Raw genomic sequence first — 24,354 nt, 5'->3', positions numbered from 1 at the left:
ACATTATTTTAAACTGATGCATGTTTTTACTTTGCTTAAGTTAATCTGTTAGACTACGAGTATTCCCTAATTTTTACCCCTGACACAGAAACACACATACTTCTCAAAGTTGTCCTGACACATGGCATTTTTAATTCAGTTCCCCTCTGAAGTTATATCCCCCTTCTCTCTTTGGAAGTATGGTAGATTATTTCTTGCTTTGAATAGTATTTGTGCTGTTTTAAAATTAACCAGATCCTGAAAATTTATAGCTCGTGTTTTTTTTTTAAAGTTCATTTGTATGGTCCCTATATCCAGCATTATTTATTAATCTAAAGGTCCTTTTCTGCATTGTATTTATTGCAAATTACTTGTGTATGCGTTTCTCCAAACCTCTACACAATAACTCAAATATGGTAAAAAACAATGTACAATATAAAGTACATTTGCTGACAAACTGGAGATGCTCTTCCCATCTTTGCTTCTCAAAAGACTCAACCTTTCATGAATACTGGATATGTTCAATACAGTCCCAACTTTTTTCTGATATGTGGTTGTAATAGAAGATGACGCATGCCATCAACAAAAACAGGCCAACAACAGACATGGGTACATCTGGTTCTTTGTAAAATAATGAAAATGTTAATTATATTAAAATAAAATCTAATAAAATTAAAATAATAATATAATAATGAAACTATTATGCTTTTAAAAAAGGAAGCAGTGATATATATATATATATATACTCGTTTGCACTCGGGGTCGCCACAGCAAATCCAAGGTGGATCTGCATGTTGATTTGGCACAGGTTTTACGCTGGATGCCCTTCCTGACGCAACTCCACATTACATGGAGAAATGTGGCAGGGGTGGGATTTGAACCCAGAACCTTCCGAACTGAAACCAAGCGCATTAACCACTTGGCCACCACCCCTGCTAGCTAGCTAGCTATCTAGCTAGCTAGCTAGCTAGCTATCTATCTATCTATCTATCTATCTATCTATCTATCTATCTATCTATCTATCTATCTATCTATCTATCTATCTATCTATCTATCTATCTATCTATCTATCTATATATATATATGTTGTGTGTTGGGGGGTGTGGCTGGATATTTTGGTGTTCTTTTCTTTTCTTTGCTCTCCAGGTGGCATGAGAACTGATTTGTCTGTGGAGAAGGTGCTGGCTGAAGAATCCTTCACCCTCATCAACATCATGTGCAGCACCTGAAGGTTACAAATGATCTTCTTATGGCTTCGGACAGTGGACTTATCTCTGTGCTTGTTCTGTTGGACCTCAGTGCTGCTTTTGATACTGTTGACCATAAAATTTTATTACAGAGATTAGAGCATGTCATAGGTATTAAAGGCACTGCGCTGCGGTGGTTTGAATCATATTTGTCTAATAGATTACAGGTTGTTCATGTAAATGGGGAATCTTCTTCACAGACTAAAGTTAATTATGGAGTTCCACAAGGTTCTGTGATAGGACCAATTTTATTCACTTTATACATGCTTCCCTTGGGCAGTATTATTAGACGGTATTGCTTAAATTTTCATTGTTACGCAGATGATACCCAGCTTTATCTATCCATGAAGCCAGAGGATACACACCAATTAGCTAAACTGCAGGATTGTCTTACAGACATAAAGACATGGATGACCTCTAATTTCCTGCTTTTAAACTCAGATAAAACTGAAGTTATTGTACTTGGCCCCACAAATCTTAGAAGCATGGTGTCTAACCAGATCGTTACTCTGGATGGCATTTCCCTGATCTCTGGTAATACTGTGAGAAATCTTGGAGTTATTTTTGATCAGGATATGTCATTCAAAGCGCATATTAAACAAATATGTAGGACTGCCTTTTTTCATTTACGCAATATCTCTAAAATCAGAAAGGTCTTGTCTCAGAGTGATGCTGAAAAACTAATTCATGCATTTATTTCCTCTAGGCTGGACTATTGTAATTCATTATTATCAGGTTGTCCTAAAAGTTCCCTAAAAAGCCTTCAGTTGGTTCAGAATGCTGCAGCTAGAGTACTGACTGGGACTAGCAGGAGAGAGCATATCTCACCCGTGTTGGCCTCTCTTCATTGGCTTCCTGTTAATTCTAGAATAGAATTTAAAATTCTTCTTCTTACTTATAAGGTTTTGAATAATCAGGTCCCATCTTATCTTAGGGACCTCGTAGTACCATATTACCCCATTAGAGCGCTTCGCTCTCAGACTGCGGGCTTACTTGTAGTTCCTAGGGTTTGTAAGAGTAGAATGGGAGGCAGAGCCTTCAGCTTTCAGGCTCCTCTCCTGTGGAACCAGCTCCCAATTCAGATCAGGGAGACAGATACCCTCTCTACTTTTAAGATTAGGCTTAAAACTTTCCTTTTCGCTAAGGCTTATAGTTAGGGCTGGATCGGGTGACCCTGGACCATCCCTTGGTTATGTTGCTTTAGACGTAGACTGTGGGGGGGTTCCCATGATGCACTGTTTCTTTCTTTTTTTGCTCCGTATGCATCACTCTGCATTTAATCATTAGTGATCGATCTCTGCCCCCCTTCTCGGCATGTCTTTTTCCTGGTTCTTTCCCTCAGCCCCAACCAGTCTCAGCAGAAGACTGCCCCTCCCTGAGCCTGGTTCTGCTGGAGGTTTCTTCCTGTTAAAAGGGAGTTTTTCCTTCCCACTGTGGCCAAGTGCTTGCTCATAGGGGGTCGTTTTGACCGTTGGGGTTTTTCATGGTCATTGTATGGCCTTGCCTTGCAATATGGAGCGCCTTGGGGCAACTGTTTGTTGTGATTTGGCGCTATATAAGAAAAAAGTTGATTGATTGATTGATTGACCTGTGAATGGTGCTCACATGCAACCTTAAAGACTTTCAGCTGAAGCAGATAATTGGATGGCGTTCTGCATTTAAGTCATGTGTGATTCAAGCAGAACTGCCGGGAACTCGACCTTGTGACGTTCGTTTGTGAGACGCTGAGGACCGCGCCTGGGTTTGACATATCGAGCCCGTGAAGCAAGGAAGGGTGAGGGACACATGCTGTCAGCACACATCAAAGGTGATTAAGTGTTTGACTAATTGTTGATAGTAACTTGGTATTTTGTTACGCAGTATACTTGAATTGTGATGAGGATTGTGCAGCTCGCTTCTCACTGCTGTGGCATGCGGACAAGTGGTCCTCCACCTGTTGTGAGAAGCTGCTCATTTGCATAAAGCTTAAAATACAGACCTGCATGTGTTGCTGATAGTGTGTGTCTTTTGAAGGATATTAGTTGTAACTGCTAACTTACCTCACCTCTTCTATGCTTCGCAGAGAGTCGGTTTATCGTGTCCACCTGGGGGGTGTTTGGCGGTGGTAGTGGGTCCAGGAGCGCCGGGCTTCGATCCTTTTGGGCGCTGGAGAGCGTGCCAGCCTTCACTCCACCAGAAGGACGCTATTTCTGTTTTTACACTTTTTATGCACCAGCGGGTGAAATAAATATATTGTTTTTGGAACCGCTTTTCTGGTTATTTGTAGCGCTGGGTTCCGTCTGACGCAGGTCCGCTTCTCAACCCGCGTCGACACATAACAGTAGTTCCCGGCCATTCCATAATGGACCCAGCGGCAGAGGCGGTTCCTTTTGCCGAAAAAGTTCAAGAACACTTGGAGAAAATATGGAAGCAATTACAGCATCTCGCAAACCAAATTAAACAAACAGACGCCCGTGTTACGGAGCTTGCAGCGCAAGCCATTCCGCTTCCTGCTGCTCCAGCTGCGGCACCATCGATACTGGTGCAGATAACTCCGTCACCCAGAGATTCGGCGTCCGAACCGATTGTTTGTCGTCCGGAGCCTTGTACGGGAGATGTCGAAGCCTGTGCTTTGATGCAATGTTCTCTGGTTTCTGCTCAGTCAGGTTGGAATGCCGCAGCTTTACGAGGAATGTTTGTAGATGGGTTAAATTAACAATGTGTTGCAGTAATATCATTTTATGATCAGTTTCTGAAACAAACAAATAAACAAACAACAAAAAAAGTAAAAATGTTGAGATTTTTGTGCCAAAACCATGCATGGCATGGCAGAAGTCCAAGATGTCATGTCATAGCTACGGCAAGTAAAAATACAGACATGATATGGATACTCAATACATGGCATTACTGGCTTAACAGCAAAAGGAGTAGAAGGAGTAGTAGTAGTAGTAGTAGTAGTAGTAGTAGTAGTGCTGCAATAGATGGTGAATACATTGTTAATCTACATTGTACTGGGTTCTGTCGTAGCCATTCAGTGTCAGAATACCACCCTCTCAGTACTACAGCTGGGCATGTGCTACTAGTTACACCTTCATGGTGAATTGTATAAGAGAAGAATTGTGATGCAAGAAGACAGATCAAATCTCAGTATGAATCACCAGTGTGCCTTTAGGCAAACTGTAGCTAAAGTTTCATGTCTTCTTTTTTTTTTTAAAACATATCAACAGTGATACAACAGACAAAAGCTGCACTATGAAGTTTCCCAAATCACAGCCACAAAAGCCAACATTTTTACTGTTGCACTGGATGGTTTTCTAAGTCTAGCAGGTTCCTTTGACAATAGCAATGAATATTTAATGAAGCTGAATCTAGCTATGTACAACTGAGCTATGAGGTGCAGGTACCTGCCAGATGCCTTGATTGGGGCACTCCTTCTGCTGAATCACCTTTAAATTATTTACACATTATTCACTTTGTGTGTTTTTAGGAATCCGCTAGGTTGCGTAGCTACTAGCTCTTAGCCGATTTAGCATGGCGGCTTCTCCTGTCTCTCCCTTACTTTTCTGCTCTGGGTGTGAAATGTTTAGTTATTCCTCAGCCTCCTTTAGCAGTAACGGTACTTGTAATAAGTGCAGCTTATTCGTAGCTTTGGAGGCCAGGCTGGGCGAATTGGAGACTCGGCTCCGCACCGTGGAAAATTCTACAGCTAGCCAGGCCCCTGTAGTCGGTGCGGACCAAGGTAGCTTAGCCGCCGCTAGTTCCCCCCTGGCAGATCCCGGGCAGTCGGGAAAGCAGGCTGACTGGGTGACTGTGAGGAGGAAGCGTAGTCCTAAACAGAAGCCCCGTGTACACCGTCAACCCGTTCACATCTCTAACCGTTTTTCCCCACTCGACGATACACTCGCCGAGGATCAAACTCTGGTTATTGGCGACTCTGTTTTGAGAAATGTGAAGTTAGCGACACCAGCAACCATTGTCAATTGTCTTCCGGGGGCCAGAGCAGGCGACATCGAAGGACATTTGAAATTGCTGGCTAAGGCTAAGCGTAAATTTGGTAAGATTGTAATTCACGTCGGCAGTAATGACACTCGGTTACGCCAATCGGAGGTCACTAAAATTAACATTAAATCGGTGTGTAACTTTGCAAAAACAATGTCGGACTCTGTTGTTTTCTCTGGGCCCCTCCCCAATCAGACCGGGAGTGACATGTTTAGCCGCATGTTCTCCTTGAATTGCTGTCTGTCTGAGTGGTGTCCAAAAAATGAGGTGGGCTTCATTGATAATTGGCAAAGCTTCTGGGGAAAACCTGGTCTTGTTAGGAGAGACGGCATCCATCCCACTTTAGATGGAGCAGCTCTCATTTCTAGAAATCTGGCCAATTTTCTTGGATCCTCCAAACTGTGACTGTCCAGCGTTGGGACCAGGAGGCAGAGCTGTGGTCTTATACACCTCTCTGCAGCTTCTCTCCCCCTGCCATCCCCTCATTACCCCATCCCCGTAGAGACGGTGCCTGCTCCCAGACCACCAATAACCAGCAAAAATCTATTTAAGCATAAAAATTCAAAAAGAAAAAATAATATAGTACGTTCAATTGCACCACAGACTAAAACAGTTAAATGTGGTCTATTAAACATTAGGTCTCTCTCTTCTAAGTCCCTGTTGGTAAATTATATAATAATTGATCAACGTATTGATTTATTCTGCCTAACAGAAACCTGGTTACAGCAGGATGAATATGTTAGTTTAAATGAGTCAACACCCCCGAGTCACACTAACTGTCAGAATGCTCGTAGCACGGGCCGTGGCGGAGGATTAGCAGCAATCTTCCATTCCAGCTTATTAATTAATCCAAAACCGAGACAGAGCTTTAATTCATTTGAAAGCTTGTCTCTTAGTCTTGTCCATCCAAATTGGAAGTCCCAAAAACCAGTTTTATTTGTTATTATCTATCGTCCACCTGGTCGTTACTGTGAGTTTCTCTGTGAATTTTCTGACCTTTTGTCTGACTTAGTGCTTAGCTCAGATAAGATAATTATAGTGGGCGATTTTAATATCCACACAGATGCTGAGAATGACAGCCTCAACACTGCATTTAATCTATTATTAGACTCTATCGGCTTTGCTCAAAAAGTAAATGAGTCCACCCACCACTTTAATCATATCTTAGATCTTGTTCTGACTTATGGTATGGAAATAGAAGACTTAACAGTATTCCCTGAAAACTCCCTTCTGTCTGATCATTTTTTAATAACATTTACATTTACCCTGATGGACTACCCTGCAGTGGGGAATAAGTTTCATTACACTAGAAGTCTTTCAGAAAGCGCTGTAACTAGGTTTAAGGATATGATTCCTTCGTTATGTTCTCTAATGTCATATACCAACACAGAGCAGAGTAGCTACCTAAACTCTGTAAGGGAGTTAGAGTATCTCGTCAATAGTTTTACATCCTCTTTGAAGACAACTTTGGATGCTGTAGCTCCTCTGAAAAAGAGAGCTTTAAATCAGAAGTGTCTGACTCCGTGGTATAACTCACAAACTCGTAGCTTAAAGCAGATAACCCGTAAGTTGGAGAGGAAATGGCGTCTCACTAATTTAGAAGATCTTCACTTAGCCTGGAAAAAGAGTTTGTTGCTCTATAAAAAAGCCCTCCGTAAAGCTAGGACATCTTTCTACTCATCACTAATTGAAGAAAATAAGAATAACTTCAGGTTTCTTTTCAGCACTGTAGCTAGGCTGACAAAGAGTCAGAGCTCTATTGAGCTGAGTATTCCATTAACTTTAACTAGTAATGACTTCATGACTTTCTTTGCTAACAAAATTTTGACTATTAGAGAAAAAATTACTCATAACCATCCCAAAGATGTATCGTTATCTTTGGCTGCTTTCAGTGATGCCGGTATTTGGTTAGACTCTTTCTCTCCGGTTGTTCTGTCTGAGTTATTTTCATTGGTTGCTTCGTCCAAACCATCGGCATGTTTATTGGACCCCATTCCTGCCAGGCTGCTCAAGGAAGTCCTACCATTATTTAATGCTTCAATCTTAAATATGATCAATCTATCTTTGTTAGTTGGTTATGTACCACAGGCCTTTAAGGTGGCAGTAATTAAACCATTACTTAAAAAGCCATCACCTGACCCAGCTATCTTAGCTAATTATAGGCCAATTTCCAACCTTCCTTTTCTCTCAAAGATTCTTGAGAGGGTAGTTGTAAAACAGCTAACTGATCACCTGCAGAGGAATGGTCTATTTGAAGAGTTTCAGTCAGGTTTTAGAATTCATCATAGTACAGAAACAGCATTAGTGAAGGTTACAAATGATCTTCTTATGGCTTCGGACAGTGGACTTATCTCTGTGCTTGTTCTGTTGGACCTCAGTGCTGCTTTTGATACTGTTGACCATAAAATTTTATTACAGAGATTAGAGCATGTCATAGGTATTAAAGGCACTGCGCTGCGGTGGTTTGAATCATATTTGTCTAATAGATTACAGTTTGTTCATGTAAATGGGGAATCTTCTTCACAGACTAAAGTTAATTATGGAGTTCCACAAGGTTCTGTGCTAGGACCAATTTTATTCACTTTATACATGCTTCCCTTAGGCAGTATTATTAGACGGTATTGCTTAAATTTTCATTGTTACGCAGATGATACCCAGCTTTATCTATCCATGAAGCCAGAGGATACACACCAATTAGCTAAACTGCAGGATTGTCTTACAGACATAAAGACATGGATGACCTCTAATTTCCTGCTTTTAAACTCAGATAAAACTGAAGTTATTGTACTTGGCCCCACAAATCTTAGAAGCATGGTGTCTAACCAGATCGTTACTCTGGATGGCATTTCCCTGATCTCTAGTAATACTGTGAGAAATCTTGGAGTCATTTTTGATCAGGATATGTCATTCAAAGCGCATATTAAACAAATATGTAGGACTGCCTTTTTGCATTTACGCAATATCTCTAAAATCAGAAAGGTCTTGTCTCAGAGTGATGCTGAAAAACTAATTCATGCATTTATTTCCTCTAGGCTGGACTATTGTAATTCATTATTATCAGGTTGTCCTAAAAGTTCCCTAAAAAGCCTTCAGTTGGTTCAGAATGCTGCAGCTAGAGTACTGACGGGGACTAGCAGGAGAGAGCATATCTCACCCGTGTTGGCCTCTCTTCATTGGCTTCCTGTTAATTCTAGAATAGAATTTAAAATTCTTCTTCTTACTTATAAGGTTTTGAATAATCAGGTCCCATCTTATCTTAGGGACCTCGTAGTACCATATTACCCCATTAGAGCGCTTCGCTCTCAGACTGCGGGCTTACTTGTAGTTCCTAGGGTTTGTAAGAGTAGAATGGGAGGCAGAGCCTTCAGCTTTCAGGCTCCTCTCCTGTGGAACCAGCTCCCAATTCAGATCAGGGAGAAAGATACCCTCTCTACTTTTAAGATTAGGCTTAAAACTTTCCTTTTCACTAAGGCTTGTAGTTAGGGCTGGATCGGGTGACCCTGGACCATCCCTTGGTTATGCTGCTTTAGACGTAGATTGTGGGGGGTTTCCCATGATGCACTGTTTCTTTCTCTTTTTGTTCCGTATGCATCACTCTGCATTTAATCATTAGTGATCGATCTCTGCCCCCCTTCACGGCATGTCTTTTTCCTGTTTTTTTCCCTCAGCCCCAACCAGTCTCAGCAGAAGACTGCCCCTCCCTGAGCCTGGTTCTGCTGGAGGTTTCTTCCTGTTAAAAGGGAGTTTTTCCTTCCCACTGTTGCCAAGTGCTTGCTCATAGGGGGTCGTTTTGACCGTTGGGGTTTTTCATAATTATTGTATGGCCTTGCCTTACAATATGGAGCGCCTTGGGGCAACTGTTTGTTGTGATTTGGCGCTATATAAGAAAAAAGTTGATTGATTGATTGATGTTAGACACCAGCTGTTTAAGCAGAGTGTAATGAAGGTGTTGACTGAGCTCAGCACAATAACACACATACAGTGTGCACAAAAATGGGAACAGTCACAGGTAAACACACCCTGAGGCTCCTGTGTACAGGGCTATAGGAGGAATGCAGAGCCAGAAAGGAAAATGTTACTCATTACAGGAAGCATTCCAGGTGTCAGTGTTGTGGACAAAATTCATGCAGACATGCCCTCCATTTGTCTACAGCAGGGGTGCTCAAGTTCGGTCCTCGAGAGCTACCTTCCTGATACTCTTAGTTGTCTCCCTGCTCCAACACACCTAAATCCAATGAAAGACTCGTTAGCAGACTTTTAATGAGCCTTTCATTGGATTCAGGTGTGTTGGAGCAGGGAGACAACTAAGAGTATCAGGAAGGTAGCTCTCGAGGACCGAACTTGAGCACCCCTGGTCTACAGTATGCTACACATTGGACAGCGGGAAAAATAAGCATTGAACTTATCATTTTTCTCAGTAAATATCTTTCTAAATGTGCTATTGACATGAAATTTTCACTAGACACAAAGAAATTAAACCACAGGTCCATGTCCATGTGTAATAATTTGAAATAACACAGGGAAAAAGTTTTTAACACATGACAAAAGGTAGGTGCAAAAAGGTATGAAAAGCCAGGACGCCAGCTGAAATTGATTAGTAATTAGAAAGCAAGCCTGTCCCTTGTCAGTGCAAATATCAGCTGGTTCAGTGCCACACAAGAAATATTTGGATTTCATTTCACCATAAACCAGCCACAACCAGGTGCTCCTCACAAGATTTCTGACAGAGGAGTGAAAAGAATTATCAGAAGAGCTGTCCAAGAGCCAAGGACCACTTGTGGAGATCTTCAGAAAGACCTGGAATTAGCAGGTACAATTGTTTAAAAGAAAATAGTAAGTAATGCACTCAACTGCCTTGGCCTTTATGCATGCTCACCACATAAGACTCCATTGCTGAAGAAATGTTTAAAGTTTTCTGCACAACATTTAGACAAGCCCGTGAAATACTGGGAGAATATACTTTCATCAGATGAGACCAAAACTGAGCTCTTTGGATGCCATATCACACACCATGTTTGGAGGTCAATTGGAACTGCACATCACCCCAAAATCACCATATTATACCCCCATCATACAAGAGCACGAATTGTATGAATGCTGTATGAATTGACATTTGAACAAAATTCATGCAATTCGTGCTGCATTCCAACTGCACTCAAACGCCTCATTCAGTATTCCTACAGCAATCGGCACATTTGTGTGTGGCTTGAGCTGGAAAACATATGAATGGTGGTGGAGTCAGTTGTACTGTATTTGTACTGCCATAGGAATGGACATTCGAACATCATTTGTGCAAGTCGGCCTGCAGTCGTACTGCATTCGACCTGCAGCACGAATGCCGTACAAAGTGACATCTGAACTACAGTCATGCAAGTTGTGCTGCAGTCCAGGTGCATTGAATTCCCCAGAGCATTCATGTGGCACATAGAGAAATACGCCAAATTGGCAGGCCAGCACAAATGTAGAGATTATGCACACTACTGTCGTGCTGCAGTGGAACTAGGGAATATTTGTACAGTGGTCATACTGTGTGACTACTCGCCTGAATGGCATTCAAAGTGGCATACAACTGGCATCTGAAATAGCAACCCACCAGCATTTAGAGCAGTCTGACTGTGCTGGCATGTCCCGATTGTGCCCCCGATGAGCCACCCCCACTCCCCGCATCCTGTTTGGTGCACAAACAGGATGCGGAACAGCTGATTTCCAGAGAGGGGGAGAGAGTGCGGACAGAGAGAGAGAGACAGTGAGAGAGATGAGGAAAGGTGGAAGGCATGTGTGCGCTGGGGGGGGATCTAAAATGTATCTAACATCTGAAAAATTTGTGTTGTTTTGAATGCACGTCTTTCATGGGATTATGGGTGTATGGTATCTGGTATATTTCAAGAGGAGATTTAAAGATGTCAGTGAATGGTGAGTATTTGAACTGCACACACACTGACCACTGTGCTTCCTTCACAAATAACACAATCTGCATTTTATTTTAACTTTTGTTTACATTGTAGCCAGGCATTGTCAAAATAACTAAGCTGGCCTGTGCACATTCAAGTAGACGTTATTTATTTTAAGAGACACTGACAAAATAATAGCAAATCCATCTATAACAATGTCATCCGTACAAATAAAGCAGACTAATGGTGTGGGCGGTCTGGTACCGGTATGCAAGAAATAGCCCATACAGCCTATGTGCAAACCTCTGTTGTGCTTTTGTCAGAGCAATGAGTGGAGCTGTGAGCCTTTGCATGGTGCCACGTGTGGGGTTCAAATTTGTGCAAGTGTCAAGGTGGCTGTAGTCTTACAAAACTTGATCATTGGCAAAAATTCTACATACAGTATCACAGAAATCAAAATATATATCACTTGAAAAAAAACTACATGTAAAAATTAAAGAGTGAGATAAAGTCTGCTTTTAAATCAGGTTATGGGGCACCCGCATTTTCTGAAAAATTAAACTTCAGACACTGTTGAATCAAGTCAAAACAAAGGAAGGGTAGGGGAAATTAGGAAGCCTTGATTAACACATTTTCACAGCTGAATTAATGAGCTATTACCTGTCTGTCACCACAAAACCAAAACAATGTTCACACTAAAGAGTCATCACCCCTGTTGCACACCAGATACAGTGTGTGATGTTGCACTGCTGGGTTTCACATCACCTTATGTCGCAAGATCAGAGAGGGAGCATTCCTTGAGAAAAGATGTCTGCAATGCAAAGCATATTACAGGAGATAGAGGTGAAGCTTACTCACCTCTGTGACTGTCAAAATCTGTCAAATACACAACAGTTTCTGATGTCTGATACCGCAGGACAAAAGATCAAATGATGACACCATGATAGTGAAATTGTGGAGATGAAGACTATTTCTTCAAGAAGAAAAAGCAGAAACACAGGGGCCTGGATGAACATATAAACAGTTTCCACCCTCTGGATAAATGAGGCACAGTGAGTAGTGTCATACATCTGTCAAGGACAACATGGCCATTCTTCCAGTCATTAGCTTCTCTGTCTCCCAGAGGGAAGCAAAGATTTCATACAACCCCAGAAGAACAAAATCTACACAGAAATTTAGTGGGTCTTTGTTATACAGCTGCTCAAAGGAGTAGGACACGTTCAGTCAGGACTGTGCCATCACGTGATTGTAACAAAGGCAAAGCTTTGTTTTGGGCTAAAAACAGGGTGGGGTTGACTGGACCAAAGGTGTTCTGTCAGTTCTTTACCAAATGCCTCCTTTTCAACACTCGTTGCCTTCACAACCTAATTGGGCAGCACAATTTCATTTGAGGGTGGGCACTAAAGGGGTAAAATGCCAATGATGCAATTTCTCTACTTCTGGGGACAGAAACGCGGCACTTTCTCTGAGTTTTTGGGCAAATTACACGCAAACAAAGTGAAAATGTAAAGAAAAAGTGGTGATGCGGTAGAAAGTGGACGTGTTGCAGTTTGTTTATGACCCGGAGCTCAAACGCGCTGAGGCGGTTGTGCAGGCGAGAGAACACAGCTACTCTGGTTAGCTGTGTAGGCTAACACTTACTGACATGACCGTTCCCCATTTGCCTTGTCTTCCCTTCTCCACTGGGAACAGAACTGCATTTTTCGCGACTGCTTCAGTGATTGCAGCCGAAAACAAAACAGTACAGTATTTTCCCATTAGAATTGACGCTGTTATGGGAAGAGACTAATCCCTGGGTGGAATCTGGGAGTGTCAGCACAAATCATTCGGCGGATGGAGGTTTCAGCGGAAATCATTTTAAACCTGCATGTCTTAAACCGGCAGGTCCACTAGGTGAAGGAAGTATGCTTTTAAGTTGGCCAAGCCAGGATCAGACTGGACAGACAGAAACGTCTGGACACAATTGCAGGACTCAACACAGTAGCTGTGGTTGATAAACGTGTTTACTGAAGGATTCAGTGGGGTCCGGTGCACAGCAAGGCAGTCAATAATGAGCAAATAGATCCAAAGCATCAGGCATAAGGCGTGGTTGGTACAAACAGGCAGGTGGTCGAAACACAATGTGGTAGCAGGACTTGGAAACGTAGAACACATAGGTGGAAGTGATGGCACAAGGCGCAATGATCTGGTGGAGAGCAAGTGCAACTAGTGGAGCTTAAATACACCCAGGTGATGAGGTACAGATTAGAAACAGGTGTGTTGAAAGTTCCAGAACAGGGTGTGGCCCAGACAGAGTGCAACGGCCACCACCAAGCACCAAGAGAGACGGACAAGAGAGATAGGGACAGACAAGGCCCAAGCAGGAAAAACCCAGCAAGAGAAATCACACATAAAGAAACACAGAACTCTAAACTAAGCCTAAACAAACTACAACCTAAACTAAACATGGTAAAACAAAAATACATGGCACAATAAAACACAAGGCAAAACAGAAACACAAGGCAAAGAGTCCCGACCATGACAGCCGGGCTGAATGGTTGGTGCTGAAACCCCCAAACTCCGCCCGGGGATTCTCTGCCATGTTCATGCCAGCTGTTCTGATATGTGGTCAAATCTCATGATATTATGTAGGGGTTCAAACGAGACTGTGCTGCACTATTTCGACCCTACAATTGCCACCAATCCACGCACTACAACTCCTCTGGAATTCATGGCAACCTGTAGGGTTTTGGATTTGGAGTGTTTGTCATGTAAGGCTGTAATTCCTGTGTGCACACTCCTTAAAATTCACTTGGTTTCAGAGTTAAACTGGATTAAACCTTGGACTTTAAGCAGATGACAAGCTGTTGGATGGACCTTGAGGGGGACAACAACTCCGAGGTCAGGTCACAAAACATACAGTGACGGCTACAAATCAGACTGGACAAAACATCAAACTAAACTCATTTACTTTTAAATAAACTCTGTAAAATTCTTTCACATATGTCTACCCATGTCACCTTGCTAAGTTAAAAAAACAATGACAAGATGTTTTCAACAGAAAAAAACCCTCATTTATGACCTCAAAGCTTGCTTAGACTTTGTCTTTGCAAACTTTTCATTCAATTCCTTGTGACTGATTCATTCATTCTCAGTTGCCAATGTACACTACCCCCCCACACAAGCAGTATTTGCCTGTTAAATACTGATAATCATTAACACACTACAACTGACCTAGATACTTGTGAATGGGTGTGGAAGAAAAGTAACAATTGCAATACACTTAATCATGCTGTTTCAAAGTGTGTAGGTAGCTGACTGAATCCAAATCACTAACTTTACTCGCATTAAAGTAAAGGTACTTTACAACATCCTGTAAACCTAAACTCATCAATAGGTGATTACACAATAGACCTTGCACAGACTGGACAGATTATAGTATATACAACCCCTGGCAAAAATTATGGAATCACCGGCCTCGGAGGATGTTCATTCAGTTGTTTAATTTTGTAGAAAAAAAGCAGATCACAGACATGACACAAAACTAAAGTCATTTCAAATGGCAACTTTCTGGCTTTAAGAAACACTATAAGAAATCAAGAAAAAAATTGTGGCAGTCAGTAACGGTTATTTTTTTAGACCAAGCAGAGGGAAAAAAATATGGAATCACTCAATTCTGAGGAATAAATTATGGAATCATGAAAAACAAAAAAACGCTCCAACACATCACTAGTATTTTGTTGCACCACCTCTGGCTTTTATAACAGCTTGCAGTCTCTGAGGCATGGACTTAATGAGTGACAAACAGTACTCTTCATCAATCTGGCTCCAACTTTCTCTAATTGCTGTTGTCAGATCAGCTTTGCAGGTTGGAGCCTTGTCATGGACCATTTTCTTCAACTTCCACCAAAGATTTTCAATTGGATTAAGATCCGGACTATTTGCAGGCCATGACATTGACCCTATGTGTCTTTTTGCAAGGAATGTTTTCACAGTTTTTGCTCTATGGCAAGATGCATTATCATCTTGAAAAATGATTTCATCATCCCCAAACATCCTTTCAATTGATGGGATAAGAAAAGTGTCCAAAATATCAACGTAAACTTGTGCATTTATTGATGATGTAATGACAGCCATCTCCCCAGTGCCTTTACCTGACATGCTGTTGTGTGGGCCGCTGAAGAGGAGGTACTGCTGGCCCACCACCACCAGATGGCGCCCTGCTTGAAGTGCGGGCTTCAAGCACGAGAGGGCGTCGGAGCCACTGGGAGTGACAGCTGTCACTTATCATCTGCACCAGCTGTCACTCATCCAACTCATCACCATCACTATAAAGGCCGGACTGCAACTCCACCTCCTCGTCAAGAAATCAGCTACCACTCAAGGTAACTTTCTCTGCGGTAATTGTCTGTGACTAAACATTGTTCTGTGTGCAGCTGTTTTCCTGTGGCTACGGTCTGAAGCTGGATTGGCGGATAGTGTGAGTGCGACGTCTTCGCCTCTCACTCCTTCCAGGGAAGTGACTGACAGGAGCTGCACGGGTGATTCTGTTTCTGGAGGTGGAGGTTCTCCGTCCCGGAGGAACTGAGCAAGGAAGGATTACTGGGTGTGTCTTCACACACCCACCATTAACTGTTTCTGTTTCTGCCAGCAGTACCAGGTCTGACAGCTGGAGACGGTGGCCACCTGGGACTCGGGACTTGGCAGCTCCGGTGTTCTTCAGATCCGCTGGCGGTGGAAGCCGTGTGGGATCCGGCTCTTCTCTGGACAGACGTCTTCTATCCTCGAGCCTGCCCACACGTCACCTTGTGTATGATTGACTGTACTCCTCAATTGTTATTGTCTGTATTCCGTTGTGCAATTCACAACATTAAATTGTTACTTTTTGGCTTATCTATTGTCCGTTCATTAACACCCCCTGTTGTGGGTCCGTGTTACTACACTTTCACAACAGGATTTCTCGGCCAGTGTCATGGATCCCGAGGGGCGTCAACCATCGCTTGAACATCCAATGGAAGAGCGAGGTGCACAGGCGCCAGCAGGAGGCGTGTTAGGTGAGCTGCAGCACATCATAACCGCTTTCACTGCTCGGTTGGACGTGGTAACCGAGCAGAACGTTATTCTCAATCGGAGGATGGAGGCTCTCACCGCCCAGGTGGAAGCGCGCGCACAGGGTGCCGCTGCAGCACCTCCTCCTGCTGACCGAATGCCAGACACAGACATTCCAGTGGTCGTTCAACGAATTTAGGGAGTTGAAACGCCGGTTCTCGACTGCACCAGTCCTGGTGCAGCCTGATCCTAATCGCCAGTTTATAGTTGAAGTGGACACCTCTGACTCAGGGATAGGAGCTGTGCAATCCCAGAGCGGGGAGTCCGACAAGGTTCTCCACCCATGTGCCTACTTTTCCCGCAGGTTGACCCCGGCTGAAAGGAACTATGACGTCGGCAATCGGGAACTTCTTGCAGTGAAGGAGGCTCTGGAGGAGTGGAGACACCTGTTGGAGGGAGCTTCGGTACCATTCACGGTTTTCACAGACCATTGGAACCTGGAGTACATTCGGACCGCCAAGCGTCTGAACCCCAGGCAAGCCCGCTGGTCACTGTTCTTCAGGCGTTTTGACTTTCAGATCACATACCGCCCCGTGACGAAGAACCAACGGCCTGACGCCCTGTCCCGGGTGCACGAGGAGGAAGTCAGGACCGAGCTGTCAGACCCAACAGAAACCATCATCCCCGATCCACTGTCATGGCCACCTTCACCGGGGACGTGGAGAAGACCGTCCGGGAGGCCCTGTCACGGAACCCGGACCCGGGGACTGGACCGAAGAACAAGATGTACGTCCTACCAGAGGCCAGGGCTGCAGTCCTGGACTTCTGTCACGGTTCCAAGCTCTCCTGTCATCCAGGGGTGCGAAGAACCATGGCAGTGGTCCGGCAGCGCTTCTGGTGGGCGTCTCTGCAAGCCGACGTCTGGGAGTACGTCCAGGCCTGCACCACCTGCGCCAGGGGCAAAGCCGACCACCACAAGACCCAAGGCCTCCTCCAGCCTCTGCCCGTGCCTCATCGCCCCTGGTCTCACATCGGCCTGGACTTCGTCATGGGGCTCCCGCCGTCCCAGGGCATGACTGCCATCCTCACGATAGTGGACCGGTTCTCCAAGGCGGCCCACTTCGTGGCCCTCCCGAAGCTCCCGACGGCCCAGGAGACTGCAGACCTCCTGGTCCACCACGTCGTGCGTCTGCATGGGATTCCATCGGACATTGTCTCAGATCATGGTCCTCAGTTCTCCTCCCAGGTCTGCAGGAGTTTCTGCAGGGAACTGGGGGCCACCGTAAGTCTCTCGTCTGTGTACCACCCCCAGACGAACGGGCAGGCAGAGCAGACGAACCAGGAACTGGAGCAGGCCCTCCGCTGCGTGACCTCCACGCACCCGAAGGCCTGGAGCAACCATCTGGCCTGGATCGAGTACGCTCATAATAGCCAAGTTTAATCTGCCACCGGCCTCTCCCCGTTTGAGGTATGTTTGGGGTACCAGCCCCCATTGTTTCCGCTAGTGGAGGGAGAGGTCGGGGTGCCCTCGGTCCAGGCCCATCTGAGGAGGTGCCGTCGGGTGTGGCGTACTGCCTGCTCTGCCCTGCTCAAAGCTCGGACAAGGGCTAAGGCCCAGGCAGACCGCTGGCGTGCCCCGGCCCCTACGTATCAGCCCGGGCAGGCGGTTTGGCTATCTACAAAGGACATCCCCCTGCAAGTGGAATCCCAGAAACTAAAGGACAGATTCAAAGGACCCTTCACCATCACTAAAGTCCTCAGTCCAGCCGCAGTGAAGCTGGCAGCTTCAGCTTCACTGCGGATTCATCCGGTTTTTCATGTGTCACGCCTCAAACCCTGCCATACCTCTCCGCTCTGTGCCCCTGGACTGGTGCCGCCACCTGCCCGGATCATTGACGGGGAGCCGGCTTGGACTGTGCGCCGGCTCCTGGACGTCCGTCGGAAGGGCCGGGGGTTCCAGTACTTAGTGGACTGGGAGGGATACGTACCCGAAGAACGCTCCTGGGTGAAGAGGAGCTTCATCCTGGACCCGGCCCTCCTGGCCAACTTCTACGCCCGGCACCCGGACAAGCCTGGTAGCGCGCCAGGAGGCGCCCGTTGAGGGGGGGGGGGGTCCTGTTGTGTGGGCCGCTGAAGAGGAGGTACCGCTGGCCCACCACCACCAGATGGCGCCCTGCTTGAAGTGCGGGCTTCAAGTACGAGAGGGCGTCGGAGCCACTGGGAGTGACAGCTGTCACTTATCATCTGCACCAGCTGTCACTCATCCAACTCATCACCATCACTATAAAGGCCGGACTGCAACTCCACCTCCTCGCTGAGAAATCAGCTACCACTCAAGGTAACTTTCTCTGCAGTAATTGTCTGTGACTAAACGTTGTTCTGTGTGCAGCTGTTTTCCTGTGGCTACGGTCTGAAGCTGGATTGGCGGATAGTGTGAGTGCGACGTCTTCGCCTCTCACTCCTTCCAGGGAAGTGACTGACAGGAGCTGCACGGGTGATTCTGTTTCTGGAGGTGGAGGTTCTCCGTCCCGGAGGAACTGAGCAAGGAAGGATTACTGGGTGTGTCTTCACACACCCACCATTAACTGTTTCTGTTTCTGCCAGCAGTACCAGGTCTGACAGCTGGAGACGGTGGCCACCTGGGACTCGGGGCTTGGCGGCTCCGGTGTTCTTCAGATCCGCTGGAGGTGGAAGCCGTGTGGGATCCGGCTCTTCTCTGGACAGACGTCTTCTATCCTCGAGCCTGCCCACACGTCACCTTGTGTATGATTGACTGTACTCCTCAATTGTTATTGTCTGTATTCCGTTGTGCAATTCACAACATTAAATTGTTACTTTTTGGCTTATCCATTGTCCGTTCATTAACGCCCCCTGTTGTGGGTCCGTGTCACTACACTTTCACAACACATGCAGCCCCATATCATCAATGACTGTGGAAATTTATATGTTCATATAAATTTAAATTTATATGAACAACCAACATCTTTTGCAACACTGCGTGATGATTTACCCTCTTTTAAGAGTTTGATCATCCTCTCCTTTGTTTCAATTGACATCTCTTGTGTTGGAGCCATGATTCATGTCAGTCCACTTGGTGCAACAGCTCTCCAAGGTGTGATCACTCCTTTTTAGATGCAGACTAACGAGCAGATCTGATTTGATGCAGGTGTTAGTTTTGGGGATGAAAATTTAGAGTGATTCCATAATTTATTCCTCAGAATTGAGTGAGTCCATATTTTTTTCCCTCTACTTGGTCTAAAAAAGTAACCGTTACTGACTGCCACAATTTTTTTTTCCTGATTTCTTATAGTGTTTCTTAAAGCCAGAAAGTTGCCATTTGAAATGACTTTAGTTTTGTGTCATGTCTGTGATCTGCTTTTTTTCTACAAAATTAAACAACTGAATGAACATGGGCTTAAGTGTTGTCATCATTCAACAAATGCCCATCAGTCCCCCTTTTGTATATAGTCACATGTAACAAAATGTATTCTGAACATGCAGTATTTCAAAAGTACTTCCTGCATGTGTTCTTCCTGCTCCACTCTCAGGCAATTAACTGTATCATTCAACCTCCATTCAACCCCTGACAGCAGCAATAAGCCACAGTTTGGTTCACCTGTTGTGTACATGGCAGTAAAAAAATGCTCTGAGGAACTGTGGCAACCTGTAGTGTTTTATTCTTTTATCTAAAGACTAAACTTATCTGTGACTCACCCAGATACATGGCCACGAGGGGCATCAAAGAGCCTGGGTGCATGAACATCATTCCGTCTCTCTCTGGCTGTAAAAATTGAAAGAATATAAGATTTAGGATAATGATAGAGAAATCAGTAATGAATACTATAGACAATGAATGAATACTATAGACAAAAGCAATTTGTCCACGGGTGAACATTAATCTTGTAAAATGTTGTAAACACAGTCAGGACAGAACCAAAAGCTAATGTCACACAAAGTCCACCGTTTTTGGGCTCAGATATTGTTCATGCTGTAAAAGAAGCACAAAGCTCTAAAATGTCTTGATATTAAAAGCCCAGTAGTCAATATGCGTTCCTGTTCCTACCTTGTTGTCAATGTTTAATTGTAGTTTTATTAGTACATTTAATGTATCAGCATTAAATGAGCCTGATACATTAAATGTATCAGGCTCATTTAATGCTGATACATTAAATTAGGCTGATACATTAAATGTATCAGCCTCACCGAAACCTGGCACAAAACAGAGGTGTGCGCTGAATGAAGCTTGTCCCCCTGGCTACACATATCTGGAGGAGGCCAGGGCCACCGGACGAGGAGGAGGGCTAGCAGTTATATATTGCTCAGATCTGCACGTGTCTCTTGTCACTCTGCCAAAGTTGACATCCTTTGAACGTTTGGGCTTTACATGTGCAAAACCCCTCCATTTTACAGCCATCCTCATTTACCAAGCTTCATTTCAGAACTAACTGAGCTACTTTTGTCAATATGTACAACATCCAATAATGTTATAATTATTGGTGATTTCAATATCCATATACACTCACCCACAAGCCATTATATCACTGAATTCACACAACTTCTAGACACACTAAATTTGATAGAACATGTGACAGACCCTACACACATAAAAGGGCAAACACTGAAACTGATCATTACAAATTTCTCCATCAATAATGTTGTGTACAACCTTGGAATATCGGATCATAACTCAGTTTCCCTTGAAACACCACTTCAGTCACCACTTAATAAATCAAAACATCAGATACACTTCTGTAAAATAAAGAACATTAACCTTGAACACATCTCAGATGATTTTCAACAACTGACAATATCTGCCCATTATACCTCTCACTGGACTTCAACAGTAAGTAAGTAAGTAATGTTTATTTATATAGCACCTTTCACAGACAAGACACACATAGATAAAAATTCTGAGAATAAAAGACAATGTACATCACAATAAAATAACTCGAAGACACACACAGTGGTCATAAAACAGCCCTCTCGCTACTAAGGATTGAATGCCTGGAGAAACAGATAGGTTTTAAGGTTGCTCTTAAAAACACCGACAGAGTCCAGCGAACGAAGACACAAAGGGAGAACTTTCCAGAGCCTTGGTGCAACGGCCTGGAAAGAGTGATCTCCTCGGGTCTTAAAGTGGGTACGAGGGAGCCCCAGAAGGTTCTGATTCACTGACCTCAGGCTTCGAGTGGGAGCGTAGGGACATAACAGGTCTCTAATGTAGGAGGGAGCCTGGCCATGCAAAGCTCTAAAAGTCAACACTAGGATCTTAAAATGGAAATGCAACGACACTGGGAGCCAATGAAGAGACTTTAAAATAGGAGAGATATGAGTCCTTCTGCTTGAGCGAGACAGCAGCCTTGCTGCAGAATTTTGGACCTGCTGCAGACGGGACAGCTCCTTTTTGTTCAGACAGGAAAACAAACTGTTGCAGCAGTCCAAACGAGAAGATACAAAGGCATGAATAATCAGCTCAAGATCATCTTTTGAAATAACTGAGTTTGGAAATCTTCCTCAGCTGGTAGAAACAGTTTTTGGTTAGCTGCTTGGAATGATGCTCAAATGACATTTCTTTAACAAAGATAACACGTAGGTTAATAAGGCTAGATTTTGCAGATGAGCTCAAAAGACCTAAATACTGTTTAATCCCTGGAATGACATCATCGGGGGCAACCACCAGCACCTCGGTTTTATCCAAATTTAACTGCAGCGAATTTGCACCGAGCCATTGTTTTATTTTCTCAAGGCAGTTCAGTAGAGAGTCCAATTTCTGGATCTCAGGGGCTTTAAATGAGCAGTAAATTTGGATGTCATCAGCAAATAAATGATAAGAAACATCAACAAACTCCTGCATAATCTTTCCCAAGGGGAAAACAGAGCAAAAACAAAACTGGCCCCAAAACAGAACCCTGGGGTACACCACACGTCAAACTGGCAGAGTCAGAAATGAACTGGTTTGCAGTGACAGTAAAGCTACAACCTGACAAATAAGAGATGAACCACGCTAGAACAGTCCCTGACAAACCAACCGAATTGCGGAGTCTTGTTTGCAGGATTTTATGATCGACGGTGTCAAATGCGGAGGAGAGGTCTAATAGGACTAGAACGGTGCATTTTCCACAATCCGCAGACATCAAAATATCACTAGATACTTTAAGTAGGGCGGTTTCCATAGAGTGATGCCTGCGGAACTAGACTGATAGGTGTCAAACATGTTGGAAGTCACTAAGAAGGAAATTAGCTGATCATAAACCACCTTCTCCAAGACTTTGGACAGGAATGGAAGTTTGGAGATAGGTCGGACGTTTTTCAGATCAGAAGGGTCCAGATTAGACTTTTTGAGAAGTGGTTCCACAAATGCATGTTTAAAAGAGCTGGGGAATACACCAGAAGACAGGGAGACATTTATCAACTTGGTAACCCAGGGGCCAATGACATCAAACACATTAACAAGGAGTCTACACAGTAGAACATCAGAAGGACATACAGAGGGCATCATCCTGGTTGTCAAAGCTGAGATATCAGCCTGTGTTACAGGATTAAAAGAGGACCATGTACGAGGAGCAGGCTCAACAACATCAGGGACACCGTATGTGTGCAAAGGGAGATTAACTTTGATGTCCTGAATTTTGCAGACAAAAAACTTAAGGAAACCATTGCTGTCAGCTTTGCAGGATACAGGTGTTAATGGAGCAACAGGACACACCATAGAGCTGATAGTGTCAAACAGCACCTGGGGTTTTTTCTTATTTAAGATGATAAGCTGACGAAAATATTCCAGATCTGGCATTTTTAACCATTTCATTTAAAGAGGACATAAGTTCCCTGAGGTGCAACCTATGGACCTTAAGTTTAGAAGACTTCCACAAACGCTCAGTTTTCTGACAGTCGCTTCAAATCTCGGATACAGTCATTAAGCCAAGGATTTATGGTCTTCTTAGTCACCAAGTTGGATTTAAAAGGTGCGACCTCATCCAAAATGGATTCACAATGACCGCTGAAAGTGTGAAGAAAGCTGTCCACATTATGACACTCCATGAATAGCTTAGAGTCAAACCTGGCTGAGAAACCAGCTGCAGTGTTCTCAGTGATGATGTGCCTCTGAGACCTAATCTCAGATCGCGCAGGCTCAGGAGTGAAAGAAAAATCAAATAAAACACACCAATGGTTGCTCATGTGAACATCCTCTATACAGAGTTTGGCAACATTAAGGCCAAGAGAGAAAACCAAGTCAAGAGTGTGACCTTTCTGATGTGTGGGACCAGAAACAATGCTGCTCAAAATGAAAAGTCTCAGTCAATGTTAAAAGTTCCATTGCAGTGGAAGAAGTGCTGTCATCAACATGAATATTAAAATCACCAATAATTAAAATGCTTTCCAACTTTATTATTGATGAAAAAAAGTCACTAAAGTCCTTTAAAAAGACAGCAGTGTGTACAGGAGGGCGATAAATCAGCACACAATACAAAGAGTCAGCAGAACCAACTTTAAACACCTGTGACTCAAAGGAGGGGAAGGTTTGAGTGTTCATCACTTTGCAAGTGAAACTGTTCCTGAAGACCACCGCGAGACCACCTCCTCGACGAGAGGGGCGGGGCATCCCAAAAACAGAGCATCCATCAGGACAGAGTTAATTTAAAAGAATAAACTCCACTTCTCTCTGCCATGTCTCCGTGAGGAATAAAAAAATCCAAGTTATGCCTGATAAAAAGTTCATTCAGGGAAAAAGATTTGTTCGCAATTGAGCGCACATTCAACAGACCCATCCGAGAAGAGGGTGATGTCACAGTCTTCACATCGGCCGGGCACAGCGGGATTGGATGAAGACACGGGACACGGCTACGCGGTCTCCATTCACGTCTGGAAGCCACACGCCAGCCGATAGGTGCAGACACTGGAAGACACGAAGGCAAAACTCTCCAGCAGTCCCAACTCCAGCATCCCACTGGCTCCGGATCACCGGGCGTGAAGACCCCGGCAGAGGGTCATCACTGACCACCGACACCACAGCGCGCCTCGAGGACAGGAATTGCCCGTAAACACCGGTGATCCAGCATGGCGGTCCGCAGGCGCAAAACCCGTCTGCGCCTCACTTGGACGCCGGATCGAATGCCTCGTTTCAAAAGATACTTGAAACCCATGCCCCTCTGAAGACATGATCTGTAACCTTCACACGCTCTGCCCCATGGTACACTGGTGCGCTGCGTAGACAGAAAACGGCTGGGAGGGTC

General features: G+C 44.3%; 1 protein-coding gene across 3 annotated transcripts in view; it reads right to left on the bottom strand.

Moving 5' to 3' along the window:
- Nucleotides 1-24,354, bottom strand: part of lamb2l (laminin, beta 2-like) — a 236,893-nt gene that overhangs the window by 170,180 nt on the left and 42,359 nt on the right. For all 3 annotated transcript variants that reach the window (XM_034172150.1, XM_034172153.1, XM_034172152.1), the window contains one exon: nucleotides 19,838-19,904. In XM_034172150.1, the coding sequence (XP_034028041.1) occupies nucleotides 19,838-19,889 (52 nt within the window). In that variant the 5' untranslated portion in view covers nucleotides 19,890-19,904. The remainder of the gene's footprint in view (nucleotides 1-19,837; nucleotides 19,905-24,354) is intronic.

The sequence above is a fragment of the Thalassophryne amazonica genome, chromosome 6, assembly GCF_902500255.1.
Source record: "Thalassophryne amazonica chromosome 6, fThaAma1.1, whole genome shotgun sequence".
NCBI lineage: Eukaryota > Metazoa > Chordata > Actinopteri > Batrachoidiformes > Batrachoididae > Thalassophryne > Thalassophryne amazonica.
Note: the sequence above shows the minus strand (reverse complement) of the source record. Positions and strands in the feature narration are given on the sequence as shown.